This window comes from Acipenser ruthenus, chromosome 4 (genome assembly GCF_902713425.1).
Source record: "Acipenser ruthenus chromosome 4, fAciRut3.2 maternal haplotype, whole genome shotgun sequence".
NCBI classification, from domain to species: Eukaryota; Metazoa; Chordata; class Actinopteri; order Acipenseriformes; family Acipenseridae; genus Acipenser; species Acipenser ruthenus.
This window is the reverse complement of record NC_081192.1, coordinates 89,561,804-89,587,348: the sequence shown is the minus strand read 5'-3', so window position 1 is coordinate 89,587,348 and position 25,545 is coordinate 89,561,804. Positions and strand designations below refer to the sequence as shown.

Genomic DNA, 25,545 nt, shown 5'->3' with positions numbered 1-25,545 from the left:
TATGTGTCCAATGTTTGTTTTTTTGCATAACCAAATCAGATCCACCAGTGATATTATATGTAGACCAGAAATGTTGCAATATTAAACATTATAGGATTTATGTTTACAGAAGTTTGTGAAATTATGAGCAATCATAAACCAGACAGGGTTAAATGGAAAGCCGAGGCATAAGAATTTCATAATATATATATAATATGTAACCTACTGAAGCAATATTTTGAATCTGCTACGAATGTATATTAGGATACAGTGCAGCTAGTCCCAGCACAGCAACTTACATATTCTCTATGCAGCTGTAAATACTGGTACAACTAATACATTAGATGCATAATGTTTTATTATCTATTTAAAAAAATGCAATAACACATAAACTTCATCCTTCAACGATCTTAAAATGAAAACAGTAAATCAGCTGACCACCAGGAGTCTTTCACCAATTACCAAAATGTGTAACATTGTGTATTGGTTTGTGTAAGCTTTGGGAATGCTCTATTTTAATGTTTTGTTTAATCAGTGGTGATATTTAGATCCTCCACTGTTAAGATCATTCAGTACTGAAGGTACCGGGATGTTTTTTCATTGCCAAATCTAAGACGGTGTCCTTTTCTACAGAAACTGTGCAGCAAGGGGTATAAATGGGTTAATGAAGCATTTATTGAAATGGGTGCTGCAATAATCTATAAACCTTTCTTATGTTGTCTATTCAGTATAAAGTAAAACTGCTGTAAACAGTGAAATCCATTTTTTTTTCTTTTTAAACTCTGGCAGTACAATAGTATACAGCTCCAGGCAGCTTTTGCCATGAACTCATTTTTTACCAGATCAATGACAAGTCACGTTAACAGCAGTGTTTAATTCTATCAATATGTGACCAATTGTGTTAGATTGTTTGGCCATTGATTTCACTTAGTGCTAGTGTATAGCTCTGAAAGGAATTACCACACACAGTGACACATGCCTAGACACAGCATTCTGTCGGGCTCTTAACTAAACAGTATATATGTGTGTTTGTGTGTGGGGGGGTGGGGAGTTGGGGTGTGTGTGTGTGTGTGTGTGTGTGTGTGTGTGTGTTTTCTTCCATATTAATGCTCTGGAATGGTACAGTAAGTACACTCAGCACTATAACTGCATTATAGCAATGTTGTAATAAGTCCTAAAACGGCAATACAAATTTCACATTGAAGAACTGTTTGTATTATTATACATTGCTAGCATAAGTTGGTGGTTATGGAATTTATTGCACTTTCATCTTGTATTCGATTCATATAAACCTATATTAAATAGAAAGTTGATTGTTTTAGTATAATGTTAATTTAACATGAACAGATTTTGTTAGAGCTATAACTTGTAATGCCTTATATTAAACATACACCCACAAACATACTGCATTTTTTTCCTGAACATATATTCATAGCTATGAAAATGTACATGTACGGGATTATTGTTATTATTACAACTACAACTGATTCTTCTACTGGAATATCAATGTTATGTTTTCCACCTTCCAGATGCTAATGTTTTTTCTTTTTAACCTGACTATTCCCTACGTCAATATTGTACAGTATGGAGGCACCCTGGCACACAATATTCTAAATCCTAGACAAAAGTTCCCGAGCATATGATGATGTTTAAGATAGCTTTTGTGCTTCTGTATGAGTCCAGCAAAGGCACTTTTTGATCATTACATGTAATAGAAGTAAGACACAACTCAGTAATAACATTAGAAGGTCATTTTTTTATGATGTCTTTCTCAATATTATTCAGGTTATCACATTGACAAAAACGTTTTATCAAATAATTTTGTCTAATTGTATTACTTGGTTTATTTTGATGGTATTGCCTGGCACTTAGTAATTAAAGACAAACCTAAGTATAATTATATTGTAAGCTATTGCATGTACCAGGAGGTTTCAGCTCAATGTTAAACCCAATCGACAAACAGTTAACACTACTGAAATTGAAAGAAAATACAATGCAACTCCAAAATGTGCAAAGTGGTTGCAGGTATACAGCACACACGGTCTGTGTTCTTTTACATCGGCCCACACCAGTTCAGCCAGGCACCTATCCATTTTCCTAGAGAGTCTAAAGAAAGGCTTTTTTAATTTATGTTGTTTATTTATTTATTTGCTAGCCTGCTTCAGTCTCCTGAGGAGTGAAAGCTTACTAAAACCACATCGTGTCAAGGCAGCAGCCCGTTGGTGAAACCCTGCTTATTTTGTATTTAACCCAGGCCCTTAATAATAGCCTAAACTAGTTTTTACTATCAATACCACAGGGTGCTATTGGAAAAAGAAGGAATCTATTCGCCCAATTTTGCATTCAAAAAGTATTGCTGCATTTAACATAATGGAAGAAAGACTATTAGGCCAAATAAAAAATGTGTGGTTCGGGTTATGCTGGGAAAAAAAAATAGGGTGGGTAGGTAGGTAGGTAAGATTTTTGTGTTTTCTTTTCTTTTTTTATTTCCTGAATAAGCAGTGTTTGCAAGGTAAAAGCAGCAAGTGATAGTTTACAGTAATGTTTTTAATAACCCCTGTTGTAGTTCAATTAGTTTGTCATCTTGTTTCATTCTCTCACCATCTCCCCTTTCTCTACCTCACAGCTGGCTCAGTTTCATTTTGAGGGTGCATCTTCATTAATAAACTTTCATTCTGCCTTGTTTTATGCTATAGGCAGGTAGCTCTAAGGAGTGAAACCACTGAGACAAACATAGCAGCATCATTACTGCGGCACTGAATGACTGTCAATAAAATTATTTTCTACACTGCATTTTTTGCAATAAAACATCTGCTGTAAATAAAGTAATTTTTGTAGAGAGGGAAAAAAAGAAATAACAGTCTCCTATTAAATAACACACCTGCAATAAGTTTAATCTTGATGGAATGCAGAAAATAACTTAAAAACAGATGTGGAAATGAATTAAAGTTAAGTGAAACAAATTAAAGCTTAAGTTAAGGTTTTTTGTGGATTTTCAAATTTTAACATATTAAACCGCATGAATATTCACTTTTGCATGTCAGGCTTATTACCCCTGATTATTAATATTAGTATGGTTCTTGTGTTTAGACACTAAACAGCTTTTGTTTAAAGAGTGCATCCTTGTTTATCTTATGCAAACATGTTTTGCAATGATGTATTTGCAAGTAACATTAATACACCACCCACTCGATATATCGCGGGTGTCGGGGTTCAGTATAAATCTGCTGTATATCGAGGGCTGTGATACATAGAGAAACACAGACAGTGTAACTGTAATAAGCATTTAAATGCACTTTATTGTTTACAAATATAGAAAACGGGCAATCACTGTATGCTACTGTACATGGCAAACAATAAAAGTAATACGTACATTACATACGGAACCAGCATTACTAAACAAATTATATGAGCAAATCAAAAGTAAAACATTTCTTTTTTTTATTTCTTTTTTTTTTTTTTTAAATCAGCGACTTACTTTTGTTAAACTAGAGTCAGTCAGTGCAACTGGGGAAATTAATCGGTTACATTTCTCTGCTTGTTTTTCTTGTTCACGTGGATGATCTAATGAGATGAATAATATTCAGCGGCATGCACAGTTACAAAATGGGGAGCCAACTCCAGAACCACGATATATCCGAACCTGCAGTATAGCGAGGGGTGGGTGTATCTCAAATCTATGTCATATTTTAATTTTGACAAATGACAAATGCTGGATAAACGGGGTCAAAGTGAACTAGTATTCATATACAGTAAAACATCACAAATCTGAACAGTCAGTAAGTTAATGCCCCTGTGATTTCCTAACACAGTACCGGGCGCTGCAGAACACTGCCTGCTGAGCTGAAACATTCTGCAAAACACGTCCGTTGCAGGGAGAACTAACTTTGTTGCTGGTATTTAATAAATTGTTCCTATTTTCGAAGACGCTGCTCCCCTAGGCGTTTGGATTGTGATGTTTTACTGTGTTCTATATTTAATATGTATCTTTGTAAATGGCCCCAACATTTAATCTCAACCTTGTGGGATAAGCCATTACAAAGAAACCATTTCAAGAATAATGTCTACATAGAGGCGTGTTAGTGAGAGGGGAGCGTCCCTGAAAATTTGCAGTAATTGAATTTCCTGCAAAGGGTGAAAGTGCTATTCTAATGATTTTTCTGTACGTTTCAGTAGCTGTACGTGAACAAAAGTAGCTGACAGCAGTTACATGTACATTAAAATCATGATATAATAATTGGATTGTTAGGGAACTTGCAAATAAATTACCTACCTGCTTGAAAAAGCATACTATTAGTTGGAAGGGAAAATGTTTATTTGCATGTAAATCATTCTATTATGTGAAGATTGGAACTAAGTTTTAGGTTACCAATAATCAGTACAATAATTAGAATTAATAGTAGAAAATGCTGCCAATCTCTCTGGGTCTCATTCACTAAACAGCGGTAAATGACCAGAATTACCGCATGGCAGGGGGAAGCCACACTGCGTGCAAAAATGAACCAGCGGTAGTGCTATTCACTAAGCTAATTATATGCACAAATGAAGCAAGCTAAATGGTTCATTTGCAAGTTAACATGAGTTTTACACACACTGTATTATAATATATATATATATATATATATATATATATATATATATATATATATATATATATATATATATATATATATATATATATATATATATATATATATATAAGGGTACTCAAAAGAAAAGGCACGGTTCTGAGTTTGTCACAATGACAGCGACAAAGGAGGACAGAGTGAGGAATCTAAAGTTTACAGACAATGATACATTATGGACAAAATAAATGGGCTCCGTAGGAGGGCGGGGGGTCTTGTTCCAAATCACAATATCCTGAGAGACACTCAAAGCAGAGAGTAATTGTTTGTGAAACATTTATGTTTAACTCTGCAAATCAAATAAATATTTGTTTGTTCAACTCGATCTACCTCTGATATATTTTGTAATATTCATCAAAAGTCAGCAAAGCACTCGCTCAGTCAATTAAAAGTTCACTATTTACATTTCAAAAGCTGTTTGGCGAAACGTTGCTTTTTTAACATTAGATGACGTTTGATTGCTTGTATGACTGCACCTCAACTTGAGCTCTGTGTACATTCATTTATTGGACATTTAGCCTACAGTTTCTTTTGTATATTTTAAAGCTATTTTAAGCATATCCTACTTAAATATCACAAGTACATGGTGACTATATAAACATAGCCAAAAGTGTTGCATATACACCTGCCTCATAATCTTCATATATCCCGGACCACATACCAACTTTAATAAAAATGATTGCCATTCAAAATATGTATAGTAACTTGAGAGTACTTTCCTTTGCTCTCTTCCGCAACGAAATCCCTATGGTCACGGGCACATTCTTCTGGGGTTTTTTGTGTGTAGGCATTTTTGTACATTTCGCCACAATTCTATTTTAAATCCTCTGTGTTTTAACTGTAATACAGCTTTAAATCTAACAAACCTCCAACCTAATTGTAATCTCGTTTTAAATCTCCCAAACGGAGACTACAATAGAAATGTAGGAATGTGCTGTCACTCAGTAGTTGGGGCGGGTTTAAAGTATTGAGAACGAATCAATGATAGATACAAGTCAGGAAGGCGGGACATTGCCCGGCAGCACAGGGAAATGTATTTATTATTATTTTTGTAGTAGGTTTTATTTTTTTTTAATGTGAAAAGAGTAAAGTCAACGTGAATAGATTAACCATTTCCACAGTTTTTCTGGTGTTTATTGGCTATCCAACGATTTATTTATTTTTGTATCGGGGTGTTTTATTATTATTATTATTTATTTCTTAGCAGACACCCTTACCCAGGGCGACTTACAATTGTTACAAGTTGGGCAGCAGTGTGGAGTAGTGGTTAGGGCTCTGGACTCTTGACCAGAGGGTCATGGGTTCAATCCCTGGTGGAGACACTGCTGCTGTACCCTTGAGCAAGGTACTTTACCTAGATTGCTCCAGTAAAAACCCAACTGTATAAATGGGTAATTGTATGTAAAAATAATGTGATATCTTGTAAGTCGCCCTGGATAAATTATTATTATAGAAGCCCTAAATATAGGCCTATATATATATATATATATATATATATATATATATATATATATATATATATATATATATATATGTATATATATATATATATGTATATATTAAGGACAATATTTTGTGCTGTTCCAACTTGAGGCATGAACCAATTTCAGTAGCTTTTCTTTTGCAGTACTTTTTCCACATGCTTTTTTCCATGCTCTAGGTTGCCTGCCGCTGGTTAGTGAATACAGCAGGTGTACAAAGCATGCAGTAAAGGGGCTTACTGCGTGCAAAACACGTCACCGCTGTTTACTGAATGAGGCCCTCTGTTGGGTAGATTTTCTATGGAAGGTTCCCAGCACAGAATAAAGAAAAGGACTTTCACTCTCTAAACTAGGAGGGCTGTCCTTGCCTGTTCTTGAGAAATATTATTTGGCTGCAAGGCTATATTTGGTGCAATAATGGATTTTCAAAAATATTAATGCCAGATGTACCCACATGAAACCATTTGGAAAACAATCTGACTAGTCACTCCTAACTTGTCCCAAAATGTTTAAGTATTTCAAATTAAAAAAAAAAGAAAAACATCTATTTTACATACACATACACAAAATGTCTGGTATAATGTTCAAAAATGTTTAGAATTAGACAATGATTACTTAAAACTGGAGGATATTCCGTCCACAAAATAAAAAATAGTATCAACACTGCAGGACATCTCAAAATGACACACTATCCTTTGACACAGCACAGTCAGTCACAATACAACATAGCAAATTAACTATTTCTGTTCTGTCAAATAAGACAAGTCCTCAAAATGACCACAATATAGCCTACACACAAATAGGATACGTCCAATCAAATAAACATGATTGCTGCATGCTAAGCCGTAAGAAAAAAAAAAAAAAAGACCATGAAACTGCAGGGCGCAAATAAAAACAAAAGCATAAAAAAACTGACAATATTCGCCTAACACGTGCCCTTTCTACATACAATATAGTATTCCAAAGTTCTTTTACAATAAAAAATATAAAGACCATACAAACATCACAGATCACAGAAATAAGAAACAAATCAATAAAATGCATACAATTAAATAATGTGATAACATTCTTTTAAAAAATTAAAATGCAATCGCCTTTTAAAAAGCAGTTGCCATGTCAATTTCAGTAGGCTACTGTTTTTCCAGCGAGCACACGCAGACGCAGTACAAGGAAAACATGCATCGGGAACATTAAACGATGAAGTATTGGTGAGAAATAAAAACAGACTACTATTCAAGATAAATAACATTGAAGAGGGAGTGTGAAAAATGGTGTTTCACCTCAGCGTCTAACACTGGTTATAATTATGGTATGTGGTCGCATTTTTGGTGATACGCTGCAGCCGTGCTGCTCAGACCCCAGGAGTGCTGTGTGGTCCAGTGGTTAAAGAAAAGGGCTTGTAACCAGGAGGTCCCCGGTTCAAATCCCACCTCAGCCACTGACTTATTGTGTGACCCTGAGCAAGTCACTTAACCTCCTTGTGCTCCGTCTTTTGGGTGAGACGTAATTGTAAGTGACTCTGCAGCTGATGCATAGTTTACACACCCTAGTCTCTGTAAGTTGCCTTGGATAAAAGTGTCTGCTAAATAAACAAATAATAATTTTATATGAACTGAAGATCTTGTTTGCTATGCGGCTTCCAGAAAATTGGATGAATGAAAACGTGGCCGCGCATAGTGCCCCGTTTTTCAAAGTTTAGCCTGTTATCAGCAAAAAAATATTTAGGATCAGGTGGAAAAAATAAGGTCGGTCGAGTAACCCAAATCACACTTTTTTTTTTTATTTTGCCTTAGCTATAGGTCAACATTGCTTTCAGGTTTAAGCTCAAGTCAATTCAAGTGGTTCATATGTCTTAATCTGCATTATCACTTGAGACCATTTAAGAGCACTCTTTTAATAATTACGTGTACTTCTGTATGCTGTAATATAACTTGGGATACAGCCTGCAGAGTCTTCTCTCCAAACAGAGTATGTGGCCTGCCCTTAAGCTCTGGAATCATGTCAGTGTCTTACAGCAGCAGGGCTTATCAATTTGCTCGCAAACAGCTCCCTGAAGTATTAACCCAGGTTAATTATTCGTCAAATATGATTATGCAGTCCTAATGCAAAAAATTGGAAATGCAGGATGGAATTTTTCACTCCAGCGGTTTGGCGATTGTGGCAGCTGCTGAAGTAGTGGCAGCAATTACCAGCCCATTCCAGCTGGTGGATCAGAATTCTGGTTTGGAAGAAGAAGGGAAAAAAAGCAATAAATAACTAGGGAAGCGGGAATATGAGCTGTGCCAATTGACGTGGGGAAAAATTTCACAGCTGCTGGGGGTGTGATAAATGAGAACCGGTGGCCCGGCATCTAATCAATACATGTAAATGCTACTCATTACAGCTTTTAAACACACTTCTCAATTAGCCTTTCCTCCCACTGGTAACATGGAATGTCATGCTTTCTGGACTGTGAAAGTGCTACAGCCCCTGGTTCACATGCACCTATAGCTCATGCACAGAGGCAGGGGAACAGTTCTACATCCTTATGGGGAGAGCAGGTGCTGTGAGAGAATGTGTATACTTAATGTATACTTTACACATATTGAAATATATTATTGTTTCTGGTTAACGGTGGAAGCAAGGCATGTTGTATATATATATATATATTTAATAAACCAATAACAATAATAATAATAAAAATACCAGATACAGTACTTGATTCACTCAATAAATCAATCAATCAATCTATCTATATTTATACATAGGAATATATGCATATGTATTTATTCAACACAAAGCTTGAAAAAACAATAGTTTGTTCAAAAACAGCACAAATCAAAAAAAGTCATGAAATAAATACACAGAAATTTGTAAGTATACTACTGAATCTGTATAAATACCCATGTCTTAACAACTCACATTGAACAGGACGAGGAACCACACAAACTAAACTGTGAAAGTGGATCCACTTGAGAAGTGCAATATATAATTACATTATGGTTCTTACTGTCATTTACCTGTTTCAAATACATTAATACATCCAATTAGTTATCTTAAATTTGGTGGAGAACCACTTTTATAAAAAAAAATAAGAATTTAATCAATTAATTTTGTGAATTGTTAAATTCGTTTTTGTAATTTTGTTCTGTCGTTGCTTCATAATGACAATAAATTGTGTAATTGGTCAAATACTTGACTAACATTACACATACAGTAAATCAGTTTAACTAGTTTAAATTTTTGTTGCGTACAGTAGCCTTTCAATGTAACCCCTTTAATAGTGATGCACCTTTTTATTCATGTTTGTCCCCAATGAAAGATCACTGTGAAAAAAATACTAGTAAGTTGTCTGTAGTGTATTCCTGGTATAATCTTAATGTAATTATTTTCATGTATCTGTCATGTATTTAGCATAATGTGATGTACAGTACCATAATGATTATTGATTCAGAATTTAGGATTCCTGATCATTTATAGTTTTCTTCTTGTTTATTTTTTCATCTTAATGGTATATTAATATATGACGTTTGATATCTTCCTTTATAATTAAATCATATCATAGTCTGGATTTATTGATTTTATATATGTAAAAATCACATTTTAAAAACGAACCAGTAACCATACTTAATGTTTTCATGGCTGTTGGGTGATCCTATTTCTAACCCAGCCTGCATCCTGTCTGTCTAAAGGCTGAATAAAAGTTGCATAGCTAGTGAATGCGGGTCTGTGCATCAAGATAAAAGAACATTTCGTCCCAAAAGCTGTTAATGAGATGTGTTCAAATGGTAGCTGTCAGTCTGCATTATGTCAAGACAATCTGTACAATGTAGAAAAATTAAAAGCTCCCAATGGCTATGGATCTTGTTTCAGTCATCAGCTACTGGGAAGCGACAGAGACCATTCAGAAGACCAGACCCCCATGTGGTCAATCTGGCCTATCCTCAGGGGAATTTACCACTAATGTGGTTTCATGCCCCGCTTTTTTTTATGATGCATTGAAAAAGCAGTGAATAGTTTTCTTACAGTTTGTTTTATTATTTCTCCCCGGCTCATCTTTGCAGGAAGATTGTTAAACAAAAATCAATGGGCATTCTAATAAAAAAATAAAATTAAAAAAAGCTAACCCTTCTGATGTGTGGACATAAACAATAACAACAACAAAAAATGTCATCATACAATGAAAGGTACGAATATATAGAGAGAGCCTGTCTTCTTAAAGGTTTACCATGAAGCTTTGAACAAATATTTCCATTCCCAGAAAAGAATTAAAGAACCCAATCTTATTTCAGCTTCTGAAATATGAAAGCCATAATAACTTTCTTGGATACTCCACACATTTTTTTTCTTTTTTTATTCGTTCAATCTTCAGTTTCAAAAGAAAGTGAATCAGCCAGAAGGACAAAAGGTTATGTATTAGTACTGGTCAGTGCTCAAAGAGTGAGTGTTATAAATAATAAAAGAGATGAGGATGGAGGGCACTGAAATATACCCCAGGACCACGGCAGAATAGTCAAAGAGGAGAATCTAATTTCAACTTAAAAAAACACCACTATACTATTGCTATGATTAGCTGGCTGGTTCAAATTTAATTCAGTGCTTCCTCTGCCAATACTATACCGGCATTTGGAAATGTGTCTTTGTTGAGCATGTTTACATTGTACTCCTCTGAACAATACTGTAACCACGGTACATATTTTCTTCAAAATGATTTTCAGGGACATTAATAGCAGTGAGTATTGACTTTTCTCCTTTTCTTCAATAATTCCACTGAATGCTTGCATACACTGCTTTTAGGTCAGACAGCATTTATTTTTTGACTATTTACCACTTCCATTGATTTTGATGTCTGGAATGTTTTAAGAAACCCAAACCAATCAATGATATTATAATGTCACTGAGGAGTTATTTTAAAACATTTTCTAAACAGTTTTATTATACTATGATACCTGTTAGATACGCAAATAATAACTCGACATAAGGGACCCCAGTGCTATAAAACAGAAAGTTTCTGTTGATCCTATTACTTGTTATTGCTATTTGGATGCAAAGTGTCCACCAGTGACTGAATGAAAGAGCCAGTATCACATCTATTAAAGTATTAATAACACCTGTCAATGTTTTTTAATGATTGTTTTCCCCAACTACCCGCTTCTCATAAAAGCAATTTCAGCTGAAGCTGGTGCCGCAGTGTGTGATTGAAGCCTCTCTCCACTGGTGCACTGCATTAATAGCAATATATCTACTGTATGGCCCGATCTCTTTCATCAATGCAAATCTAGTGCACCATCCTAATGAAAAAAAACTGACTGCAAGTCCAACAGAACTATATTTCTATCACAATGAAATAGAACGGATTTCAATAAACCTACCACTACAAAATGTTTTTGTACATACTTTTGTACATACTATTATAAAAGAAAAGTAGACTCTTGTAATTGTTTCCTCTAATTATAGCACATCATGAGAATATACGTACATTGAAATGGGAACTATAACTAAAGATACAGCATCTCTTTATGCTTACACTTACAAACTCATGTCTGCCGTTGCACTTGAATTGGGCAATGTTTTATGAGTTAGGAGGCCAAATAAATCCTATTCTGTTCTTGTTTATAGGTTATCTTTGAATAGACCCAGCAACAGTGCTGCTACGCGTCACCTTTGTAATAGAGTCCATATTTTGAAGTCCAACATTTTTCGAGAGAGCTACTTTGATTTCCAATTCCAGTCTCTTTCCAGGATTTGATGCAGTTATACGAGGTGATTGCCCAGGCAGGTGCTGAAAAAGGTGGGTCTTTTCTGAGTTTATTGTTCAGGTGCTCTTTTAGGATTATGGAAAATGTATATATAAAGTCTAACAAAGTTACAGTTTCGCAGTTACTGAAAATGACATCATCCAAAATAACATAGCATGTTTGTTTGAAATAGATTAAAGATGTCAAATATTCTATCAAAATTCAACATGTCAAAAAGAGTGGTTAGAAGTATCTGAAAATGTGTACATGACTAATACAAGTCCATTAGCTGATTATTATTTCCTCAGGAGCCCAGGCTGTGGATAGGGCTATGCTCCATAGCCCACAAGTGGCTGTAAACTAAAACCAACTTCACAGCTTCTCTTGCTTGAGATCAAACAAAAACACATAGCACAATAATGATAAATGGCTTAAACGTCATTCTCTGTACAACATTCCCCACAAGCTTTTTAATATACATTTCAAATGTTTGCTCAGTCTCTTAAACTCTGGTTACAATCTTTTGCAGAACTTGACAATTACTATTATTATTATTTTATATATATATATATATATATATATATATATATATATATATATATATATATATATATATATATATATATATATATATTACTAACCCACAGAGAAGGGCAGGGTAATTAGTTTCTCCCCAGAACACAAATTGCAGGGAACATTTTCAAGCTCAGCTGGGCACCCACCAGCTCACATTTATTTCAGCAACCATGAATGAGAGCGCCAAAGAAGAGTACTGCCATGGAAAACTGCTGCTGATGAGAAGTACTGGCTGCTCTATACCGTATGCCATTAATGTTTCATTTTCAAAAGTTTATACATTTGTATTTTCTCTGTGAGAGACCACCAAGCAGAAGTTTAGTCCTCCTAAAGAGAAGCTTCTGGATAACACTTCCACGTCTAATCAAGATAACACGTCCATGTCTAATTGGGATAGCACTTCCATGTCTAATCGGGATAGCACTTCCATGTCTAATCGGGATAGCGCTTCCACGTCTAATCGGGATAGCGCTTCCACGTCTAATCGGGATAGCGCTTCCACGTCTAATCGGGATAGCGCTTCCACGTCTAATCGGGATAGCGCTTCCACGTCTAATCGGGATAGCGCCTCCACGTCTAATCGGGATAGCGCCTCCACGTCTAATCGGGATAGCGCTTCCACGTCTAATCGGGATAGCGCCTCCACGTCTAATCGGGATAGCGCCTCCACGTCTAATCGGGATAGCACTTCCACGTCTAATCGGGATAGCGCTTCCACGTCTAATCGGGATAGCGCCTCCACGTCTAATCGGGATAGCGCTTCCACGTCTAATCGGGATAGCGCTTCCACGTCTAATCGGGATAGCGCCTCCACGTCTAATCGGGATAGCGCTTCCACGTCTAATCGGGATAGCGCCTCCACGTCTAATCGGGATAGCGCCTCCACGTCTAATCGGGATAGCGCCTCCACGTCTAATCGGGATAGCGCCTCCACGTCTAATCGGGATAGCGCTTCCACGTCTAATCGGGATAGCGCTTCCACGTCTAATCGGGATAGCGCTTCCACGTCTAATCGGGATAGCGCCTCCACGTCTAATCGGGATAGCGCCTCCACGTCTAATCGGGATAGCGCCTCCACGTCTAATCGGGATAGCGCTTCCACGTCTAATCGGGATAGCGCCTCCACGTCTAATCGGGATAGCGCTTCCACGTCTAATCGGGATAGCGCCTCCACGTCTAATCGGGATAGCGCCTCCACGTCTAATCGGGATAGCGCTTCCACGTCTAATCGGGATAGCGCCTCCACGTCTAATCGGGATAGCGCTTCCACGTCTAATCGGGATAGCGCTTCCACGTCTAATCGGGATAGCGCTTCCACGTCTAATCGGGATAGCGCCTCCACGTCTAATCGGGATAGCGCTTCCACGTCTAATCGGGATAGCGCTTCCACGTCTAATCGGGATAGCGCTTCCACGTCTAATCGGGATAGCGCTTCCACGTCTAATCGGGATAGCGCTTCCACGTCTAATTGGGATAGCGCTTCCACGTCTAATCGGGATAGCGCTTCCACGTCTAATCGGGATAGCGCCTCCACGTCTAATCGGGATAGCGCCTCCACGTCTAATCGGGATGGCACTTCCACGTCTAATCCGGATAGCGCTTCCACGTCTAATCGGGATAGCGCCTCCACGTCTAATTGGGATAGCGCCTCCACGTCTAATCAGGATAGCGCTTCCACGTCTAATCGGGATAGCGCTTCCACGTCTAATCGGGATAGCGCTTCCACGTCTAATCGGGATAGCACTTCCACATCTAATCTGCGGTCTACCACAATTGCTGCATGTTTTGTTTTCTGGCCCTTAAAACCATTATTCAAAAGTAATCCCAGCTACAATCTTTATATTGAACAATACTTTAATTGCTCTTATCTGCTCCCTATTTTACTGCATTTAATACTGTACTTTAGAGTACTGTAATCTGTCACAAGTGTTATTTAATCTGTAGTATTTTGTATTGAATTATATCCTGATGTAACTATCACTTACACTGTTATCTGCTCCGTTATTGAATCGTATTTTGTCATATACTTGTACTTGCTAGAACCTAAGTCATTGTATTTTATCTTGCTCTTAATTGTATTACTACTTGTACTGTGATTCTTGAAATGTATTTTTGTTTACGACTGTAAGTCGCCCTGGATAAGGGCGTCTGCTAAGAAATAAAAAATAATAATAATAATAATAATAATAATAATAATAATAATAATAATAATAATAATAATAATAATATTAGTAATGACAGGTGTAGACACAAAATATATACGAAACAAGTTTTTTTTTTTTTTTAAACAGCCACTTAAAAATGTAGCTACAGGCAAAATTGTATTACGGAATAGATAACACATATTCTTTCTAGTGCATTAAGTGTTTTTAGGTACAAGTACAATAAGCAATTCTAATAAGAGGCTGGAAATGCAGGCAAGTGACACTGCAGGCATGTTGTTTTCTGTCTGAACATGCTTCAAGGGTATTCTACTTTATTATTCATAAAAACGTATATTAAATGTCTTATATTTCCATTAAATATGTACAGCATTTCATCTTTTTCATCTAAACACATGTCAATCTTTTTTTTGGGGGGGGGGGGGGACTACATCAAAGTATTGGAGGAATAAATATCTGATTCTTTAGAAGAGAAACCCAAAGCAGAAATTCATAAATTGAATATTCAACTGTATCACTCCAGACCATAGCAAAAAACTTGATCAGCAAATCATACAAACCACAATCATAGAAAAAAAAACACTGAAACGATTCAAACAATTTTAACGTCACACAACAGCCTGCACATGAAAAATAAAAACATATTTTTACCTAAAAATAAGCTAAACACTATCAAATAAAGCAGCAAATAGCTCCTGATCAGACAAATCAATGAATGTTTTGGTGACTGCCTGTGACCTTTCTCAAATTATTCTTCCATATTGGCTGAATCAGAATAAGTACAGGCTATTCAATGCAGACGCTAAGTGTGTGAAATAAGTGCCCTTGTCGTTTCTGCCAGACTCCCCTTGACAGAATGATGATAGAAGCATCACATCCTTGGGAGAGTAAATGCAAACTGACAAGAGATGAGCCTTTAGATGTTGAATATAATACCAAATTGTGCTTGATGTGTCTGATTATCTTGTCTTTTGATGTCTGAAGAAGTGGTTCATTGGGAAGAAAAAGTAGAAACTGTACACATCCGTGCCATCTAAAAAAAATTGTTTGGCCTTTAACAAGTGCTTTTCCAACTAATGTCCATTTTTCCCTGACAATAAATATGACAGGTCGGCAGGAGGTGACAAACAATTTACTTTACATGCCAAGCTTTATGGTTTCTGGTAGCTCAAGTGGAAGATTATTTTAAATACCCCTAAAATGAGCATTTTTTAAAAATGTCATCAACCGATAAGAAATGTTTTTAATGTTGTGTGTGTGGTGGTGGTGGTGGTGGTGGTGGTCTTATACACAATTACTGTTATTACCTGTTCTTGTTGTCAGATGCTTTACGCATAAGCACACACAACATGTAAACTTTACACTTCAATGGAACCTTCTCTGTAAATTGAAGGAGAACGGGCATTGTCTTTGGAACATGAAGGACATCAGTAGCACAGACATCATTCCCTCTGACTGAAGAAAAAACTGACGCACTCAGCAATCCACAATAATTAACTATTTGGAGTCCTAATCCTCCGCTTTGAAAAATGAAAGAAAGAACGAAAAGGCACAGAATGTACACGGCCGGTTCATTCCTGTTTGTTTTAAAAGCACAAATGAATATGAAGCATTAGCTTAGCTAAATGTAGCTGCTAAGCACAGCAAGAGCTCCATTAAACCATTACTAAACTCCTGAACCCATTTTTTACCACCTCTATCTTCTTTATCTCAGTGCCCCTTTTTAAAAGTACACATTTTAAAAAAAAACAGTACAGTATTCACAGGGCAGGTATATTTTAAAACACTTTTACATTATGAAAAGGGAAACCACCATTTTGTAGTCAATTCACAAATCAATATAACAATTCTAAAACAAATGAATAGAGATGTGTGAAAATGGCTTTTCTAAAACATGTTCTGTATTGAATTATTCTTAACACTTGCATCTCCTCACAGCTCCTACAGCCCCAAGCTGTAATACTGCCTGCCAGGGGCTGTCATTGAGGGTTCTTTGCCCCACAATACTGTAGATTAGGAAAAGCCTGAAGTGTTACTGAAAGTTCTCAACCTGGCTTGTTATTAGCCATTGTCAGTAATGGCTAGGTGTACCTTTCCCAATGGGTTCTGTATAATTATAACGTTAGGTTACTTACCGTAATCCTGCTTCCCTGAAAGAGAAGACGACCACCAACAACATTACGTATGGGACAAGTCTGCCTGTTACTAGGTATTTTCTGAGTTCTCTATACCAGAGCTGTCGATAGGCCCCTTCCTGGGATAACGCCCTCGGTCCTGCCTACCGAGGGCTTAAAACCGTCACACTGAGGAAGCCATTTCTCTTTTTGCATCGAACCTGTGAGGGCGACCGATACGACCTTGCAGTTGGTGATCGTCTTCTCGTTCAGGGAACCAGGGTTACGGTAAGTAACCTAATGTTCCCTTTCAATTCGAAGATGACCACCAACAACAACATTACATATGGGAAATGTATACCAGACCCATCACGAGGGAGAAGGAACGGCAGCATATGAGGGACGCATCAGAACCGCATAACCCAAGGTTAGCAGTGCGAGCGTGCAACCTCAAGGACAAGGCAAAGGAGGCAAAGAAGGCTCTACCACATTCAAGTGGTAGAACCTGGAGAATGTATGTGGCGTAGCCCAGCTAGCCGCCGTACATATATCGGACAGTGAGGCCCCTTTGAAGAGGGCCCAAGATGTAGCCAACCCTCTATTAGAGTGCACAGCTACTCTCCCAGGTGGGGGTAAGCCAGCACTGTCATACGCCGCAGAGACTGTGTCCGCAATCCAATGCGACAGTCACTGCTTTGAGAGGGGTCCTAGGGTCCATATACCATGACAGACAAAGAGCTGGTCAGTATTATGCAGAGCTCTTCTCCTATCCATGTAACACCTCAATGCCCGCACCGGGCAGAGGAAATTCTCCTATCCTCCTCTGAAGCAAACGGAGGTGGATGGAAAGACTCCAATTCCACAGACTGATTCATGTGGAAGGCTGTGATCACCTTAGGGAGGAAAGCAGGGTTTGTACGCAGTGACAGCCTGCTGCCATCGTCCCAAATACGCATACAGGAGCTGTGCACTGACAGTGCCTGTAGCTCACTGACCCGCTTTGCGGAGGTGACAGCCAAAAGGAAGGCTGTCTTCATAGACAGATGCTTCAACTCTATGGAGTGTATGGGCTCAAACAGGGCCTTCGTGAGAGCCTTCAGTACAACATCAAGGCTCCATTCGGGGAGAACGACCCTCCTGGGAGGGCGTAACCGCCAAGCACCTTTCAGGAAACGGGTTGCTAAGAAATGCACACCCGGAGATACCGAATCTATGGGGGCATGGCACGCAGAGATAGCCACTAAATACACCTTCAATGTGGAAGGTGACCTATAAGTATCAAGCAGTTCTTGCAGAAACTGCAAGATAACCCGACATGGGACCAGAAACTGGGTCATGACTTCTAGTCAGACACCAGTTCTGGAAATACTTCCACTTATAGGCGTAAAGCGACCTAGTGGAGTCTGCCCTAGAGCTCTGCAGAGTACCCACAACTGCGTCTGATAGCCCTAGGGCAGCATTCGCGAGAGGAGGCGGAGCTCCGTGGCCACAGGCTCTGGGAGCGGGGTCTCAATAAGCACTCCATCTAGATACGCAGTGAGAATACCCGCTGTGACTCCGGTCGATCCCAAGAGGAGCCTACCTCCTTCATAAAACCAGGGAATGATGGGAAGGGCTGTGCTGTGGGAGCCACTTCCTGCGTCTGAAAAACGGACTGGAGGGGCTCTGCCGCTGTCGCCCAGGGGATCTGCAAAAAGAGCTGGGCAATGGTGGCAAACTAGTCTCCGAGGCAATCTCAGAGCTAGGTTCTGCCATAGTTGACGACGCCAGCTCCTCTTGTTCCTCCATCTCTGTGGGGAAGGAGTCGTCATCCCAGGAGGCCGCTAAAGATAGCATGTCCTCCTCCGCCATCAAAGACTGCAGCTCTGGCTTGGCCTGGGCTCCCATGGGAGACCCAGGGGCGAAAGCTGGTGCGGGTGGTAGCGGGGCCAGGACCTCTAGCGGTGCCACAGGAGCTTGCTGCCTCGACAGTTGCTCAAGAACCTGGGCCGTCTGTTCCTTGAGATAAATAATATCTCTCACCTGCCTTGAGCACTTCACCCGTCTCGCCTGGGGGGAGGAGGAGTGACTGCAAGGTTTTGGCGCAGGAGCCTGAGCGCAGGGGATCTCCTGCAAGGGGCTCTGCGAGAGCTGGAGGAGTGGGATGAGGCCCCGAAGGCTGCCGACGGCTCTGCCATGGGAGACTGAATGTCTATGGCCCATTCCATGGGGTACAAAAAGTGGAACAAGACCAACAAAAAATAAAATTTAAAAAACAGGGAAAATAAAACTATTTTAGTTATCTATAAGTATATTTTTTGTAATCGACAATGACAATTTTTTTTTTTTTGCATTTCATCACCAGAGCTGGTTGAACACCATGATCACTTTATAAAAACGTATGTAACAGGGACAGACAAAATATCAATTTGAAATAGAAATATTGTTGTTTTAAGACATTTGCAATTGTTTTATAACGAATAAGGATTAAACTAATTATTTGCCTTTTGATCAAGGGCAGAAAAATAAGAAATATATTGGCTACATTAGAATATATATATATATTTAAAATGTGCTATGACCTGAATGATGTCAATTAGATGTTTTGTTATTTACATATTTCTTATACTATATACAATATTTCTTACTGTATATTGGATATCCATCTACAAAATTGGTAAACTGAAATACTTAAATAGTTTGTTAAAGCCTAATTATAATTGAGGATGGTTATTTTGAGCTGTTAGTTCTTGCAGTCCTAATAACGTATGTAACAGCAGATGGACACAATTTAGAAAAGGTATAGTAAAAGCACATTCATTTACAGAGTGATGTTTGATAATAGAAAACTTTTTTATATAATTGTTTATTCCTCATTTCAGAGTAGTAACAAAGTAGTAACATTGAATAAGCCACAAAAGGAATTCTTAAATTCCATTTGTAAAATGTATCTATGTTCATAACTTTGGACAGACCTATGGTGTCTTTGTTACGTACGTGACTTAAGCAAATCTGTCAAAGTGATCATGGAGGCCATGACAGCGTAAGCATTGGAATTATAATTGTCTAAAAATAATATTAATATATTCTCTTAAAATATCACAAATATTACTCAACTCTTTTTAGGCATATTATGAGTCAAAATGAACAGTTACATATGAGTTTCTCTCTCTCTCTCTCTCTCTCTCTCTCTCTCTCTCTCTCTCTCTCTCTCTCTCTCTCTCTCTCTCTAATCAATCACTGAATCTGCCAGCGGCTTAAAATAAATTATATATATATATATATATATATATATATATATATATATATAAATTATTCTTTTTTTTTTAAATATACACCTTATAAAATATTGATTCTATGTATTACAAAAACAATGGATACAAAAATAATCAAATGTAATGCATTATCTCTTGGTCCAATAAAAAAAATGGAAGGATTCAAGAACCAAAACCAAAACACTGATGAAAACAGCAGCAGCCTTGTATAAACATCAATCAAAAAAGAATCGGAAGGAAAACTGTACACCTGAGATACAAAGATAAAAAATAAATAACTACGCTCAATGGTTATTAAAGAAAATTGTTACACTGCTGATTTGAAACTGTTACTGTGAGCTTTCTTTAGTGATTCTTTTCTGGGGATATTCTTAAAAATGTATTAGCCTGACAGTGGGAAACTTTACACACATCACTCCCTGACGATGGCAGCCTCTTCCTCTTTAGTATACGAATCAGGGGGGAAGCATGAAGTGGAGACACAGTCACACCATGAACCTGTAAGAGGACTTCACCTCTGTGTTGCCTCCGAACCCCAAGCAAAAATAGGTAAATCTATTAAATATGTAACCTAAAAAGGGTTTTTCTTGTTCTCTTTTGTTCCCAGCTCGCCTTTGTTAGTCTCATCTCTTTTCGCTCTATGTGTGGTTGTCTGATGTATTATTAATCTCAAAACACCAACCAGCAGGGTTTTTAATCGAAGCCGGCTTCAGTTTTTGACAGTTTCAAATTATCTGTGTTTACTGGTTGCTGACAGGAAGGTGTCCTTTGACACCATTAATGTATTGGCTAAAGTTCCTCAATAGACATCATGTCAGTTAATGAAATTATGAAAGTTACAGTGATGGCCTCTGCAGGTCCATTGTAGTAAAAACACAGGGGTCACTTGCTAAGGGTTTGCTGCTGCACTGTGAGATGCATATCACTAGGAGGCTGTGTGGTCCAGTGGTTAAAGAAAAGGGCTTGGAACCAGGATGTCCCCGGTTCAAATCCCACCTCAGCCACTGACTCATTGTGTGACCCTGAGCAAGTCACTTAACCTCCTTGTGCTCTGTATTTCGGGTGAGACGTAATTGTAAGTGACTCTGCAGCTGATGCATAGTTCACACACCTAGTCTCTGTAAGTCGCTTTGGATAAAGGCGTCTGCTAAATAAACAAATAATAATAATAATTCCCCCCCCCCCCCCCCAAGGAAGTAATGGAAAGAACAGCAACAACCCCCACCCCCACCCCCCGCTTCACTATTTTAATTAGCTGGACATTCTTTCTGTGTGGCATAAAAAATATACAGTATTACTTGACATCACACAGCATACAGATATCTATAACAGTCTGATATATACAGATGTATGCAAATAAATACAAAGGTATGTATACTTAAAAAATACTATGTATAATGGTACTAGTGTTTGAGTGTTAAATATTAGCAAGGCGGATGAACTGGAATACACACTGTACATAGATGCATACATATCATGACATATATCAATTATTTGCTAGAGATTTACTTTTAATGTAACTTAAGACAATAAATTGAACCCTATTTTCAAACTAATTGGGTCCGCTGCAAGTGTGTGCTAAACTTAACAAGAATATTAAATATGTATTTTTTGTACTGTTTTTACAAAACTGTTATTTTAAAACAGAATTTGACATCACCGGTCTGCTTTGCTACTGCCCTACCTGACAGTACTCCGCCACCTACAGAAAGCACTGTAGTTTACTAAATTGTGTGCTAGTTCTGTGCTCCAACAGAAGAAAACCATGTGTACCCATTTGTGTGCGTGTTTAAAACATATTATACATTTTTATATTAGATTTATGGCAAGGCAGGGAAAAATCTCTTTAATTAAACAAATACAGAAAACCATTTAGCACATTTACTGACTGAATTTTCTATTTAATATCTATTTTAAAAAACCTTTTTTTTTTAATTGTTTCATTGGCTTTTTTTTGTTTGTTTTTTTGGTCTATTCCTACCATAAAATAAATGTCAGATTATGAATATTATTTACAAAAATAACACAGAACTATAACAAAAAGCACGTTTCGCATTTGTCTGGAAATATACAGACGTGATATAAGACACGTTTTCTTTTTAATAGGTACGTGTTGACCAGTCTCAATAAACACATTATAAGGTATTAAATTGTTACATTGTATGTCTCTTCGAGCTCTGGCAGTGTTGTTAGGGGTCATGGTTCTTCACATCTATTCCTGTGAGGCTTAAATACATTATAATAATTTAAGATGCACCACAAGCCTAAGCAAAAGTAAAAGATTTTTTAATACAGATCTGTCACAATTCACCTCGTTCAGAAACAGCAAAATATCACAAAATTATCTCTTTAAACTGCTGGGGCAACCCACTGAGGAACAAAGGTACATTCCAAAAAAGTTTAACTTTCACTGTACATATTACATATTTACTGAAAAAGAATGTAACTGTTTTCTGTTTTTGAAGACACAACGATAGAATTTGATAGAATTATTCAATTGCATACAACCAGTTAATACAACTAAATCAAAACAGCTTTTTCTGCTGTCCTGACTACCCATAATATGACAGTTCTTCCTCAATGCTAGTGAATGCATTTCATCATTGTACTGCAAGCAACCAGTATATATCAATTCAAACAAAACATACTGTTTATTAGTCAAGAAAATGTTCACTGTTTATAAGCAATTTTTTTAAACTAATTTGATTTTCTAGGGCCTATATTCATCCAAATACAATAGAATAAGGGCACAGTGCCTTTTTAGTCTTTCACAAAACATTTTGCATGTGATCATTTTTGTATTGAGAACACACCAACAAACATGTCATTATTTACTTGCAAGTGCATATGAAAAACCTCTATATAATATATAAAGAAATGTACTGAAAAGAATGGATGTTCAGAAATGCCATATTCACTGACGGATGGCTCTGTGTATCCCGTGAAACCAACATGTCCTAGTTTCTACAGCACTCTCTCAGCATGTTTCACAAAGTAACAAAATACACATGCCCATCTGGTCTGAAAACATATAATTCCACCGTTCACCCCTATGTTTTTAAATCTGTTTCCTCTCCATGACAATAAAAGTTCACAATTTGTGTCAACAATCACACAACGCCTGTGTTTAAGTAAAATATCAATTCAGTTATTTGAATTTGCCAGGCCTAAATGATTTTTACCAGAACTTCTAATTAATAAACAGCGTATCCAGAACTACTGAAAATAATTTTACAAAACACAATATATAAGCACAGACACACAAATACCTTATTTAACCACACATGTTAATATCATTTTACAACAGCCTTCCAGTATTACAGTGAATCAGATTACTGAAGTCTTATTTACAGTACTAGACTGTGTGCCTATTAGCTTTCAAATAACTCCCCCCATCGCCACAGATACTTTAACAAGCTAAAGGAACTATACGTAGATGATGCCAATACTCAAATTCAAGTGCAAGGCTATAAAATAATTTCTTGTGAATTGAAGCCGTGCCTTTTATTGTAGAGGTGTCACCATCCATCAATGTCTGGTTCTAATAAAAGCCAAATACATTGCAAAGTGTTTTAAACAGCTGCTTCCTTTCTTAAAAGCATGCTTCTTATTCACACAATTAATTTATCTTCTAACTGAGCGACATAAATTAAACTTGCTTGTAAATCTTTGATACCCCCCCCCCCCCCCACACACACACACACATTTTTACAGTTTGCTATGTTTTTTTGTTTTTTTTGGTTTTTTTTACAGATTGGCATTACTTTTCCTTAATCCTAAACTGGTTTCTACAACTATTGCTATCAATCCAGTAAAATATACCATCAGATTAAACATCTCCACTGACTTACCAAAGAGCTTGCTGGGAGTGTCCTCGCTGTCATTTGGTTCTGCAGGCGCAAGCAGAGACTCATTCAGCTCATTGTCTGAAGTGTCCGCTTTTTCCTCACCTCTCAGCTCCACGTTCATCTCACTCCGGAAAGACAGCAAGGGCTTACTGAGCTGTCCAGTAATCATTGGATCCTAGAATAAGCAAGAGACCGAGGTAAAATGTAGTTAGCTTTGGCATGTGCTTTCACCCTCTCTCTCTCTCCCTCTCTCTTCCCCCCTTATCTCAGTTTGAGGCTGCTCCTGCTGTTTGTGCTGGCTGCAGTCAAGTGAAGAGCTATTACTGATCCAATGAGTTTTCCATTACTCTCCACCCTATTAAAGCTCCACAAAAATCAAAGCATTCTGGCTACACAGAAAAATAGCTCTCTATAAATAAATATATTCAAAATATATGTCCTTTGTTCATGTATTCTAATGCTGCCGGATATCAAATATGCACTTTCTCCATCAGCGACACAACAGTTTAGTACACTCTTCTGATTTATATGTTAAGGCATATATACAGTACTGCAAATACTAGAAGTTATACGTAATTTTGTTCTTATACTTTAACATGACGAGTTGTTCACTCTAAAAGTACACCAAATAAATACATAATTACCAATTATTACTTTAATATAATACAATTAATTTGTTGTAATCACAACAAATTAATTGTATATTCACATTTAAAAATATAAGATCATTTGTTTACAAAATATACATATTCAATTAAATTGTGAAATGTACAGGATTTGAAGGTTAACTGCATACATTTCTAATTATATTAAACTTAGCAAATTTTATGCTAAGGAGATTCTTAAAAATGCTTACTTGTAAACAAAGACAGAACATAAGCCAGGTTATGCATAACAATTATTATTATAACAACAACAACAACAACAACAACAACAATAATAATAATAATAATAATAATAATAATAATAATAATAATAATAATAATAATAATAAATGTACTTACTGAATTAATTATTTCACAGTATGGTTCAATTAAAAAGAAACAGATTCTCTCATGCAGGAAAGGATGTGATTCCACTTTTAAAAAATAAAGATAACCACACACTACTGCTACTACTTTTTTCCCCCCTCTGGCTCGTTCTGGTTAAATTAGACTCAGGTTGTCTTCTGTTTCAGGCACACAGGCCCAGGGGTCGGTAGTTGTCTGTTAGATGATTGTCTGAGGTTTAACCTTTTCGAGATACTCAAATGTCTACCTTCAGCTAAAGAGAATTCTAATAAACAAATAATAAAGCGGAGCGGCAAACTCCCTGAGATGACGGTCTGCTATTTATTGCAAAGTTTATGCCTAAATGGGTCTGTGCCTTGAACAGGTGACCAGTGTGCGTGGAGGCAGGCTAGTAGGAAGCAAGCAGGCTCTTCCAGTGTCCACTCCTCACCACATTGGTTGATGGTCGGATGCCTGTGGGGGCTTTCTAATGTATTCATCTCTGGAATCAGAGATTTGATATGACACATGATAATCTATGAAAATGTTAATCAATAAAGATAGTTTAAGCTGTCATCAAACGCACTGCTCTGGTCAATACTCATATTGCTGCAAACAATGTCACTGTCACCGAGGCTTAATTTGCACAGCACTTAAATATTGGACTCTGTGCATCAATGCACTCCTCTCGGAGATAGGTAAACACATTTTCTCTCTATTTAAGCCTAGTGCACTCTACATGCATTTAGCTGAGCCAAAACCTCCCCTTTGAATATCTAGATAGGTCCACTGGAGGGCAA

At 37.3% G+C, this 25,545-nt stretch overlaps 1 protein-coding gene across 2 annotated transcripts in view; it reads right to left on the bottom strand.

Moving 5' to 3' along the window:
* The window catches only part of LOC117400093 (POU domain, class 6, transcription factor 2-like), a 124,550-nt gene extending 99,515 nt beyond the window's left edge, over positions 1-25,035 (bottom strand). Inside the window, exons 1-2 of one of the 2 annotated variants that reach the window (XM_059023063.1) lie at positions 24,761-25,035; positions 23,760-23,931 (exon numbers count right to left, since the gene is read on the bottom strand). In XM_059023063.1, coding sequence (XP_058879046.1) covers positions 23,760-23,925 — 166 coding nt within the window. In that variant the 5' untranslated portion in view covers positions 23,926-23,931; positions 24,761-25,035. Of the gene's footprint in view, positions 1-23,759; positions 24,008-24,760 lie in introns of those variants that run through there. The other variant, XM_033999534.3, reaches the window with a different exon arrangement.
* Positions 25,036-25,545: the final 510 nt, after the last annotated feature.